Below are 12,779 nucleotides of genomic sequence, written 5' to 3'. Positions count from 1 at the left end.
GCGCCCTCAGCCACCAGCCGGCTCCACGCGCACCTCCGTACCTTTGTATTTTCCACACTGCGCCTCCTCTGAGCCTCGGTATGCTGTTCTCTTTCCTTCTAGTTGAAGAATCTCTCCTCAGCCAGCCTTCCTGTGCTTCTGGGTGATGTCTGTTCCGTCTTTTAGTTGTATTTTTGAAGTGGTTGTTTTCGGCAGCAATCTCCAGTGTCTACCTATGCCGCCATCTTGGTTTCTCCATTCTTTCTGTTCTTGACTCATTTCATTAAGATTCAGGGTTCCAGGAACCAAAAGGGGATCTTAATGGTACAGATTACTATACTGAGAAAGGCTAGAGGAAGGATCTGGCCTTTTCATTGTTCCTAGCCAGGGCCAAGGACAGGGACTTAATCCTTACAGCATGACTCACAGTGGTAGGGAAAGCATTCCACCATTTTGTATGGCCCTCGAATGATGTTAGGAATATTCAAAAGGTCCTTGGCAGAAAAAGGATTGGATAGAGTAGGAGTTGAACAGCCCAAAATGCCATACCCACATTTTGCTTATACCTTTTTTGTGTGGGTGGGTGTGTGTGTTGTGTTTTGTTTATTGGTCGCACCTAACCCGCTTATATCTTTTTTTGAATTCTGCTTCCTGGAAGTCAGGTAGAATAAGATTCTTAACTTGTTAGGCAGAGTCAGGGACACCAAAGGCATAATGTTACCGTTGGGGAATTTATCAACCTCATTAAGAAGGCAGTACTGTTACATAGGAAACCATTACTTTATAAGACAGCAAGTCTGAATTGGTGGTCATCTTACACCAGTGATTCCCAAAGTGGGCGCTACCGCCCCCTGGTGGGCGCTGCAGCGATCCAGGGGGGCGGTGATGGCCACAGGTGCATTTGTTTTAACTTTTTTTGTATTACCTTTCTATTCTGAGTTCAATAAATAGTTTCATAATTTCAAACTTCATTTTCTAATTTACACCTTTCTTTACTATATTTTACGAAAAAGGTAGAAACATTAATACATATATCTTTCTGTTTAATTGCTATTAAAATTTTAAAAAAATTAATTTCCAGGGGGCGCTGAGTAATATTTTTTCTGGAAAGGGGACGGTAGGCCAAATGAGTTTGGGAACCACTGTCTTACACTAAATGTGATAGTTCAGAAAGGAAAAGGGATATATTGGTAAACACTGAGTTTTATAAGGAAAGGCTTCATTCGTACAGTCTTAGCTGGACCTGGAAGGAATAAGTTGATTTAAATTAAATTGGGGCAGGAAATCAAGACAGCATTATTTGTGGTCAAAAGTGTATAAACAGAGACAGAAGTCAGAATGGTTTATTCAGCTGCCAGATCTAATTAGAACAGAGAATTCTTGTCAAAATAGATAATGGTTGGTTCAGGCTAAGAAGTGTGGACTTGGAGTCTGTAGGCATGTGGAAAACATTTGATGTGTGTGCAGGGGGAACTTATGTACATAGCATACTTATTATTTTTAAAATATATTTTTATTGATTTTTTTAGAGAGAGAGGGAGAGAGAGAGAAGCATTGATCGGCTGCCATCCTGACATATGCCTAGACTGGGAATTGATCCAGTGACCTCTTAGTGCATGGAGTAACGCTTAATCCACTGAGCCACACTGGCCAGGCAATATCCTACTTATTTTAATTAAAAGTCTCAAGTCTGCATTTATTCTTTAGGATCTTCCTGAATTTTTTGAAGATAATATGGAAACTTGGATGAACAATTTTCATACTCTCTTGACATTAGATAATAAACTTCTACAAACTGATGTAAGTATTGTTTAAAATATTTCCCAAGTAGCCTTTTGTTAAAATTATTTGAAATATAATCATATATATCAATTATATCTCACTTTGTTTTAATTTAAAACATTTGAGTACCCTCTGAGAACCTTGGAGGGTAGCTAGACTTCAGAAAATGAAATAAAGTTATTTGAGAACATTTGGCATTCTAGTTCCTTAAAAATTATTTACTCTTGCATTGTTAATAGCTAGAATTCCAAGAATGCAAATAATTTAATTATGTGGGATGTTTCATATTTGGTTATGTGTAGTGTACAGAATCAATTACTCTTATTGTGGGCCTGGCTTAGGTCACCATGTATAGGTTAGGCTATTTTATTACATTGAAATAAGACCTTAGAGTATTCACAGTGTGAACATTTATGAAATAGAAAATTATTTGTCACTGAAAATATTAAGAAAACATAAAACTTAGACCTCTGTAATAATAGTCTCTTTTAAAAAAGTCAAACAGCGTAGGAAATAGGGGACATGAAGAAATAGTGTAATGTATACGTTTCTGATCTGGGCTCTGTAATATGTGCTTTTCCGTGCATAGCATTTATTCTATTACTCATTTGCTTCTTTATTAATGTATTTATGATCTCCCCCTTTCCCAAGAAACAACAAAAGCATAAAAAAGCAAAATTTTAAAATACTTCAACACCAAGTAAAAGAAAAATTAGAATTAGTAATTCAAGTCAGTTTTTGAGAGTGGGCTGCAGAGGGAGAGTCATTACTTGAGTTTACAGCAAATGTCTAAGATTTATTAAATAAAAAGCAACAAAAAGGATTTGGTTCCACTAGGAAAAGACCCTTTCACATAGATTCTTACAGAGAGCTGTGTGCCATGTACTACCTTGTCATCCTAGTAGCAGCCCCTGTTTTTATGCCTTATGAAATGAGCTGTTTGGCACATAGTTGAGTTCAAAGGGTTTTTGTGAATTGCTGTTATAGTTGAGAGTATTATATAAACCACTGTTATTGTTTAGATTGGGGTTGGCAGACTTTTTCTGTTAAGGTCCAGATCGTAAATATTTTTATCTTTGTCGGCTTATACGGTCTCTGTTCCAACACCTCACCTCTGCAGTTGTAGTTGAACACAGCCAAAGGAAATACTAGGAATTGTATAAATGAGGAAAAGGAATGAGCATGACTGTGTTTCAATAAAACTTTGCTTATAAAAATAGGCAGCAGACCTGCAGGCTCTGCTTGAATTTGCTGACCCTTGATTTAGATTGTTGTTTTATATTTTATAACCAAATATTATTTGAGAATCCTATAGCATTACCTTATTGGGGGGTTGGACACATCTTCACATTTGAAATGAGAACCTTTTGGGAGACAGTAAGACAATACAATAACCATGTTACAAAGGAAAGTGTGATGTAATCTTTATCATTCAGGTTTCTGTAGGAATATGTTATTTTCAGTTTGGTATGTAAATATTTTATAATTTAGCAACCAGAAGAAAATAAAACTTGAAAACTTTTGGGATCTGTTCTCAGTGATTAATAAATGAATATTTCATCTTGCATTTATTTGAAAGACTAGGTGAGTAAATTGACAGTGGCTTTGGATTTAAATTTTTAAAGAGTTCAGGCATTACAGCTACTCTGTATTTATGGTAGCATTAGAGTTGTATGTTTGAGTTTTCTGGTTTCTCTTATGTGAGGATGAAGAGGAAGCAGGCTTATTGGAGCTCCTAAAATCCCAGATTTGTGATAATGCTGCACTGTATGCACAAAAGTACGATGAAGAATTTCAACGGTACCTGCCTCGTTTTGTCACAGCCATCTGGAATTTACTAGTTACAACAGGTCAAGAGGTCAAATATGACTTGGTAAGATGATGTTGGAGAAAAATAATTAAGACACACCCCTTCCAACTTCCCCAAGAAATAAATGGTTCCGTTTTGCTTTTAAAAATATGCTTATTTTTGTGTTTTATTCCAGTTGGTAAGTAATGCAATTCAGTTTCTGGCTTCAGTTTGTGAGAGACCTCACTATAAGAATCTGTTTGAGGACCAGAACACGCTGACAAGTATCTGTGAAAAGGTTATTGTGCCTAACATGGAATTTAGAGGTAATTACAGCAAGTGTAAAGCCTTTTCAGGGGATCAAAAACTCGGTTTTTTAAAGAGTGTGTTAGTATAAGTTTAGTAAGTCTTTTCCCTGTTGATTATTGTAACATTCTAATTTTTTTATTGCTAAATAAAACTTTTTGTAGGTCATTTATTGTCCATTTTGTAAACCAAGACAAAGTGTGGTTGGTATAAAAGGCATTTGTGAAATGAATGCTGCTGTGATGAAATTTGTTGTATGCTGTGGAGGTTTTTTCATGGAAATATTGAATAAGACTTTAACAATCCTGGTATATTGAGAAGAAAGTAACTGTCCAGGATCTCAATTTATGGAAATAATTTGGTTTTGTTTGATTTTAGTATTTCACTAAGGCAAATAACTGTTTTCCAACAGTTGATTTGAGATTAGAAGTGATTGATAATTTTTAAATAGAGTGAAAGCCCACTTAGTTTGTGCTTAAGGTTCAGGTAGTCCTAAGAGACTGATTGTATACAGAATGTCTTTCCTTTTTCTAGTTGGGAAGAGCAAGTAGTAAATGTGGTAGGAATTGTGTTCTATATCAAAGCAGTCATTAGATCAGTGGTTCTCAATTATCTGGAACAAAATGAGGAAATAAAGGACAATATAATGTGAGGTTTTCTTTCCTTTTGTGTTTTTCTAAAACGATATATTTATTTAAAGAACAGAGCTTTATTCTGATGTTGTCTGTCCTACATTTTTGGTGTTGAAATTATTTTTGTGAAATAATGGTGATTGTAGTTGTTAGCTTGTTTTTAAAATGTCCTTATCTGTCAAAATAAAAAATTGGCACCCCCTGGATTGGTTTCCAACACTCACTTTTGAAAGTTGGTGCTAAAGTCCAGTTATGGGGACACTGTCACATTAGAACAAGTGAGCTCGTATCACGTCTGTGTGAATGATCTATTACTTAACCTTTCGCGATAGCATTTGCTGCTCTAAGCAATGAGTAGTAATATATGAAGTAGTTATGTGTTGGGAAAGAACAATTTGCTGTAAAATGTCAATTTTACACACTTTTCAGCATACTCAGCTGTAAGAGTATAGTGATTGCCATGTCTTTTGAGAGGTTGTCTTTTGAGTACAGAAATGTCATCTATCTTTGTAGCTGCTGATGAAGAAGCCTTTGAAGATAATTCTGAGGAGTACATAAGAAGAGATTTGGAAGGATCTGGTATGTATTTTGGGTTTTTTTAAAAATATATTTTTATTGATTTCAGAGAGAAAGGGAGAGTGAGAGAGATAGAAACATCAATGATGAGAGAGAATCACTGATTGGCTGCCTCCTGCACACCCCCTACTGGGGACCGAGCCTGCAACCCTGGGCATGTGCCCTTGACTGGAATCGAACCTGGGACCCTTTGGTCCGCAGGCTGACACTCTATCCACTGAGCCAAACCACCCAGGGCTGTATTTTGTGTTTTTTTGGTTTGTTTTTTTTTAAAATATATATCTTATTGATTTTTTACAGAGAGGAAGGGAGAAGGATAGAGAGTTAGAAACATCGATGAGAGAGAAACATCAATCAGCTGCCTCCTGCACACTCCCTACTGGGTATGTGCCCGCAACCAAGGTAAATGCCCTTGACCAGAATCGAACCTGGGACCCTTGAGTCCGTAGGCCGGCGCTCTATCCACTGAGCCAAACCGGTCAGGGCTGTATTTTGGTTTTTAACAGCCTTGGCAAACCAGTTTTAAAGTGGCTCTTTTTTTCTTGTAAATATGGAATAGGGAGTTAAGACGAGAGTGTCATTTTAACTGGCTTTCGTCAGAGAACTATTTTCTTTAACTCTTATACCTTAAAAAGCATCTCTTATGTGAGCTATATCAGTTAAATCATTTGTCTTATCTTTTTTTATGTACTTAGTAGTGTTTATCATACTACTATGATCTTTTTAGTTTTCATCCTCATTTTGTGTTATTTTGTGTGTGTGTGAAAACTGTTCATTGTTTATGTTGCTGATAGCTGACAGCAGCTTTCTTAATAAATTTGATCAGTTGGTTGGTGATTGTTTCTTTCTCATGATGTAATTCTCTTTGATTTTATAGATATTGATACTAGACGAAGGGCTGCTTGTGATCTAGTACGAGGATTATGCAAGTTTTTTGAGGGACCCGTGACAGGAATCTTCTCTGGTTATGTTAATTCCATGCTGCAGGAATATGCAAAAAATCCATCTGTCAACTGGAAACACAAAGATGCAGCCATTTACCTAGTGACATCTTTGGCATCAAAAGCCCAAACACAGAAGGTGAATCTTTTCAATATAGTTTTCTTTCTAAATCAGACATGTTGGTGACCACAGAAGTAAAAAGGAAGAATATATTTCGGATGATGCATATTTCTACTCTGCTAGATAACTTATTAGTTCTGATTAGAATTCATGTGGTTTCCAAAGAGGACTTTATGTTGATGTGTTAAGCACTTAAATTTCTTACAGACCAAAATGTTCATAGGTGCCACACTTGTTCCCTTAGCTGAGACTCAGTGTTTGTTAATTTAACCCTTTGAGTGCCAACCAATATCCTAGGAACTGTGCTAAAATTGCCAAGGCATTTTTGCTGATTTTACAGCAGTTTAGGAAAAAAATTATGAAGCGCAAGTAAATGAAGTTACATATTCAATATATTCCACAAAATCGTCATCTTCACAGCAAGAATTGACATATTTAGCAATATCATCATCACTAATAAAAGCAGACTTAGAACTGGACACTGCAGGAGGTGCGCGATAGTGCTCCCGGCACTTTTGGCGAAAGACAGGAGGAGCACGATTGCGCTCCTCGGCACTCTAGAGGTTAAGGAAATTGCTTTTATTATCTATTAAAATAATCTTTTTAAAAAATTTTATTTTTATTGATTGCAGAGAGGAAGGAAGAGGGGGAGAGAGAGAAACATTAATGATGAGAGAGAATCATTGATTAGCTACCTCCTGCACACCCCACACTGGGGATCAAGCCCACAACCTGGGCATGTGACCTGACCAGGAATCAAACCATGACTTCCTGGTTCATAGGTCAATGCTCAACCACTGACTTACATTGGCTGAGCTAGTCTTGTTTTGTTTTTAAGCAGTTTGTGTTTTGAAGTTTTTTTGTGTGTTTTTTAAAAATATATTTTATTGATTTTTTTTTTTTTTACAGAGAGGAAGGGAGAGGGATAGAGAGTCAGAAACATCGATGAGAGAGAAACATTGATTAGCTGCCTCCTGCACACCCCCTACTAGGGATGTGCCTGCAACCAAGGTACATGCCCTTGACTGGAATCGAACCCGGGACCCTTCAGTCCCCAGGCCGATGCTCTATCCACTGAGCCAAACCGATCAGGGCTCATTTCTTTTTTTTTTTTTTTTTTTCCTCCCCTGGGGATATCTTTCCATTGATTTTTTTTTTTTTTTTCTTTTAGAGGGTGAAAGGGACGGGGAGAGACAGACAGGGAGAAATATCGATGTGACAGAGACACATCAATTGGTTGCCTTCTGTATGTCTGTATGTGCCCCGACCAGGGCTGGGATCATGCCTGCAGTCGAGGTACGTGCTCTTGACCTGAATTGAACCCTGGACCCTTCTGTCCGTGGGCGACACTCTATCCACTGAGCCAAGTTGGCCAGGGCTCATTTCCATTTTTTAACCTGGTTTTCTAAAGTTGTCTAAATGTCCAACGTGGTAGATATATACAGGTATTTCATGTTATTTTACCCTGTTACAAATTTGTTTTTCAGCATGGAATTACACAAGCAAATGAACTTGTAAACTTGACTGAGTTCTTTGTGAATCACATTCTCCCTGATTTAAAATCAGCTAATGGTGAGTTTTGTAAATTATTTATACAACTTACAACACCATGCCTGCAATATTTATTTGCAATTTTTAAAAATTGTTTTGAGAGAGAAAAAAACACCAACTTGTTGTTCCACTTATTTATGCATTCATTGGTTGCTTCTTACATGTGCCTTACTGGATATTGAACCTGCAACATTGGCATATTGGGATGACACTAATCAACTGAGCTACCAAAATAAGTAACATTATGGCAAAAGTCATAATAGGGGTTCTATATCACTATAGGACTCAAAACATTGGCTCTTGTGCTTGTTGCAGGTGTTTGTTTTATTGAATAAAATCTCAAATGATCTTCCAGATTTTGCTCAGGTGAAATTAACATATTGGCTTATGTAGAAGGAAAATAGGAATAAGGAAGATTGTATCTTAGCTTTTTGTTATCCTGGTATATATAGTCTAGGAATTACACTTTAGTTTTTCTTCTTGTTTGAAAAATAAACTCTTAAAAATCAAAGTAAATTTAAAGTACATGAAACTAATAAATATTACAGATAATTTCTTACATTGATGAAATTATATTTATCAAGGTACATAGATATTCTTTTTTTTGCAAACTTTTTGTATGGAAATTTTAAATACATTAAAAGGTAGGGAGAGTCTTGTAATGAACTTTCATGTTAATATCATCTAGTTTTAAGAATTTTTAACAATTGACTAGTATTCTCTCCCTTTTACTAATTTTCCCACCACCAGAGCAATTTGAAGTAAATCTCAGGTAAAGAAACATGCTCTTGATTCACAGTAGCTTCAGTTCTGGGAAGAAGATGATATTTGGTCACTAGTCATGGTCCCAATCATGTTTATTCAGTCACATAAGTAATACATGTTAATTTGTAATGAACTTTAAGGTAAAGGGGAAAATTATTTATTATCTTACCAGAATTAATAGCTACATAGTAGATTAGAGTTAACTAAGCTTGAATTACTTGACAGTTTGGTTACCAAAACCATGTTTTAAAAATCCGATAATGTTTTCACCAATTTGGGAAAAATAGTCCTTAGCATTCTAATAACTATGATTTTTTTTTTTTAAATAGTGAATGAATTTCCTGTTCTTAAAGCTGATGGTATCAAATACATTATGATTTTTAGGAATCAAGTAAGTTGCTTTTCACTTCTATTATGTACCACTTAATCCTTGGGGGGTGGGGGGGGCAAGAATTTGTCGTAGTTAACACTTTGTTTCATTTCATTAGGACATACACCATGTCTGGGTGTCTACTTTTAGTAATGGTTAAAGAGTGATCAGCGGATTCAAGTAAAGAGAAATTTTCCACCATTGACTTATGTTTTGAGATACACTTTCCTTAAAAGTCACCATTTAAAAATGTACACTTAAATGGTTTTTAGTATATTCATTCTTTTGTTCAACCACCACCACGTTCTCTTAGATAGTTAATTACCAATTTGTTTGGGAAAAGTAGGATAAGTGTTTGTTGGTTTTCCCTCTTTATCAATTTTTAGAGTAATGAGACAGTGCCTTACCAACCTCCAAAGGTGACAAATGAGGGTATTTTGATGCCCTAGTTGTTCCATCTTTGGCCAGTGAATTATAGATTCCTGTGCCCTCTTGACATATACTTAGTAGCCTGTAATGGCCTCTTTCATACATGACAAAATATTCCAGGCTCATTTGGTACATTTCCTGCTACAGATCTCAGGTGCCTCTTGAAGATGATGGGAAATGTTATTTGAAAGACCGTAATCTAAGTGCTAGAGATACAACTAATGAATTGCCATTAGTTCTAGGCTTTTTTCACATGAGAGCGTAAGGCAATAAATAACAGTACCAATATTATTACTAAAATAATACTGCTGAATGCAGTTTGATTTCTTTGTGGTTTTTATATGTATTTAAAAAAATACTGTCTTTAAAGCAACTTGAAATTATTCTTTGTGCATTTTTTGCCATAAACTTGATAAACAATTAGGTTCATTTCATTGTGTGTTTTTGTTTTGGGTGATCATGCCTCTGAAGTAGGACTGTATACAGTAAGGTACATTCAGAAGGGTGTAGCTTTCATCCCTGTTCCCTCCCTCTTCCTAGTGGTTAACCAGGTTTTTTTCCTATCGAGTTTTGGTTTGATTTATTTATTTGTTTATGTTTGTTTGTTTATTGTTAATCCTCACCTGAGGATATTTTTTCCCTCCATTGATTTTTAAAAAAATACATTTTTATTGATTTCAGAGAGAAAGGGAGAGGGAAAGAGAGAAACATCAATGATGAGACAATCATTGATTGGCTGCTCCTGCACGCCCACACTGGGGATTGAGCCGGCAACACGGGTATGTGCCCTGACCAGGAATCAAACTGTGATCTCCTGGTTCATCGGTCGACACTCAACCACTGAGCCATGCTGCCAGGCTCCCCATTGATTTTTTTTTTTTTTTTTTTTAATATGGAACACTTCACAAATTTACGTGTCATTCCTGTGTAGGGTCCATGATAATCTTCTCTTTATTGTTCCAATTTTAGTATATGTGCTACTGAAGTGAGCACTCCTCATTGATTTTTAAAGCGAGTGGAAGGGAGGGAGGGAGGGAGGGAGAAAGAGAGAAGGGGGGGGAGGTGAAAGGCACATTGATTGGTAGAGAGAGAGAGAGAGAGAGAGAGAGAGAGAGGTGAAAGGCACATTGATTGGTTGCCTCCTGCACGCACACCAACCGGGCCTGGGGATTGAGCCTGCAACAGAAGTACAACCTGAATCAAATCCGCGACCCTTCAGTCTATGGGCTGGCGCTCTAACCACTGAGCAGAACCTGCTAGGGCTCATTATTTATTTGTAAAAAATAAAACCTAATACTTATCCTATGTATATTTATATTCCTTCTTTTACACAAAAGAGCATACTAAGTAAACTTTTTTCCACCTTGCATTTTTCTGTTAAAAAATCCTGGGTGTCATTCTATAATAGTATTTATAGATTTCTCTCTCTCTCTTTTTTAATACCCGTAGTATTCCATTGGGTGGTCTGCCATGGTTTACTCATCCAGTTCCCCAATGGATAAATATTCTGTTTTTTTTCTACCTTTCACTATATTAAATAATACTTTTAATAGTCTTGTGTATATGTCACTTAGTGCTTTTGCCTTTGTAACTTTGTGATAGATTCCTGGAGTAGGATTGCTAGATTAGAGGGTAAACACACATGTAATTTTGTTAGATCTTGCCAAATTTGCCTCTATAGGGGTTGAGGTATCATGTTGTATTTCTTTATAAATTGAATGAGTGCTGATTTTCCCAGTAGAGTATGTTGGAATTTTGCCAATGTCATAGATATGAAATGGTATCTTATTGCAGTTTTAATAATACATTTCTCACTTTGAATTTGATTGCATACCTTTTCATTTAATGGGCCATTGTAATGTATTTTCTGTGAATTGTTCAGTCGTACTTTGCCCATATTTCTGATTGTTGTTCTTAATTTTTAGAAAACATGTAGTTTTCTTCGTATTTTTTTAACAAAAATTATTTCAAGCAACTCTCAAGTGCAGGGTGCTTTTATCATAACTGACAAAACATTGATCTAATTTTATATATTCTTAGATATGATCATTTTTCTTTATTCTACTGGACCAATAAACTTTAAAAGTTAGTCCAACGAGAACACAGAGACTCTGGGTCACCCCCTCAAGTCATTGACTCTGTCTTTTGGTCACAACCCTTGTTAAATTTCACCACAATAGCTCCTTGAACATGTTCAAAGTCAACAAAAAAAAAAACACTCTTAGCATTTTTCATTGATTGATTTATATATTTTCCAAATAGTTTGGACTCAGAATAAGAATTTGTGGATCCTGAAGTATTTAATTTTATAACCATAAATCCCCTTTATAAAATTTTATCATTCCCCATTTTGCTGTCATGCCCAGGCTCCAGCCCATCAGTAGCATTTTGCATCAGGGGAAGGAAACAATAAAAGAAATTCCATCAGTCATGCCTGTCAGCGAGCTGACAACCCCAAGAGGGGAAGACTCCAGTAACCCACTGTCCCCTCAGTGGTTCTCAGTTCCTCACCCCTCTGTTTTTTAATTGAAATATAATTGATAAAAATATATCTTATAAACATAAGTTTTAGGTATACTAGTATAGCATAATGATTCCATGCTTGTATGAACAGTTGACCCTTGAACAACACTTATTATTCTTTGGCTTTGATAATAGCTCTTCTAGCAGGTGTCAGGTGACGGATAGCTCACTGTGGGGTGTTTTTTTGTGTGTGGGTTTTTATTTTAATCCTCACCTGAGGATATGTTTCTATTGATTTTAGAGGGAGAGAGAAAGAAACATTGATTGGTTGCCTCCCATATGCACCCCAACCAGAGCCAAACCTGAAGACTGGGCATGTGCCCTGACCAGGAATTGAACCAACTTTTTGGTGCATGGGATGACACTCCAACAAACTGAACTACACTGGCCAGGGCTGCACATTTCCTAATTGGATTGTTTTGTGGGGGGTTTTTTGCTGTTGAGTTATATGATCCTTCTGATTCTTAGCACTTTACGTCACTTTAATTTTAGTGAGATAAAAATAAAGCATGCAAAGTCATCTTATTCTCCTACACCTCTGCCAAATTACAGTGCAGCCATCTCGCAAATTATTTTAAATACACAAGCAAGAATAGAAAACAACAGGGTGAGGTAAAGGTAGGTTTATAGTTATTCGTATGGAAAATAAGGTTACATGCAACCTTGTGAAGCTGTTCTATTTTAAATTAATAAATAATAATACAAGAATAAACTCTTGTTTTGTGTACTCACAATTGTAAACCTGCTTTTGCCTCAGCCTATATAATGATGCATAACCACCACAAATCTTAACTCCATGCCATAATTACTTAATGTACATATACATCTGATTTGTATTCTTCTCCCCGAGATAATTGCTGTAACGAATTCAATGTGTTTTATGCCCATTATTATAAGTGTTTGTTTATGGTTGTATTCTACATATTTGTTTCCATAAAAATTCTATAGGTCCCTATAGGTTTAAAATTTTTAATTATAACTAACTAGAGGCCCGATGCACAAAAATGTGCACTGG

General features: G+C 36.2%; 1 protein-coding gene across 1 annotated transcript in view; it reads left to right on the top strand.

Annotated features, from left to right (window-relative positions):
* CSE1L (CSE1 chromosome segregation 1-like (yeast)) overlaps window positions 1–12,779 on the top strand; it is a 39,435-nt gene that overhangs the window by 13,875 nt on the left and 12,781 nt on the right. Inside the window, exons 7-13 of the mRNA XM_005866206.2 lie at window positions 1,687–1,779; window positions 3,467–3,634; window positions 3,747–3,876; window positions 5,002–5,067; window positions 5,942–6,144; window positions 7,614–7,698; window positions 8,772–8,833. Of these exons, the coding sequence (XP_005866268.1) occupies window positions 1,687–1,779; window positions 3,467–3,634; window positions 3,747–3,876; window positions 5,002–5,067; window positions 5,942–6,144; window positions 7,614–7,698; window positions 8,772–8,833 (807 nt within the window). The remainder of the gene's footprint in view (window positions 1–1,686; window positions 1,780–3,466; window positions 3,635–3,746; window positions 3,877–5,001; window positions 5,068–5,941; window positions 6,145–7,613; window positions 7,699–8,771; window positions 8,834–12,779) is intronic.

The sequence above is a fragment of the Myotis brandtii genome, unplaced genomic scaffold, assembly GCF_000412655.1.
Source record: "Myotis brandtii unplaced genomic scaffold, ASM41265v1 scaffold225, whole genome shotgun sequence".
NCBI classification, from domain to species: domain Eukaryota; kingdom Metazoa; phylum Chordata; class Mammalia; order Chiroptera; family Vespertilionidae; genus Myotis; species Myotis brandtii.
The sequence above is the reverse complement of the archived record's forward strand: the minus strand, read 5'-3'. Positions and strand labels throughout refer to the sequence as shown.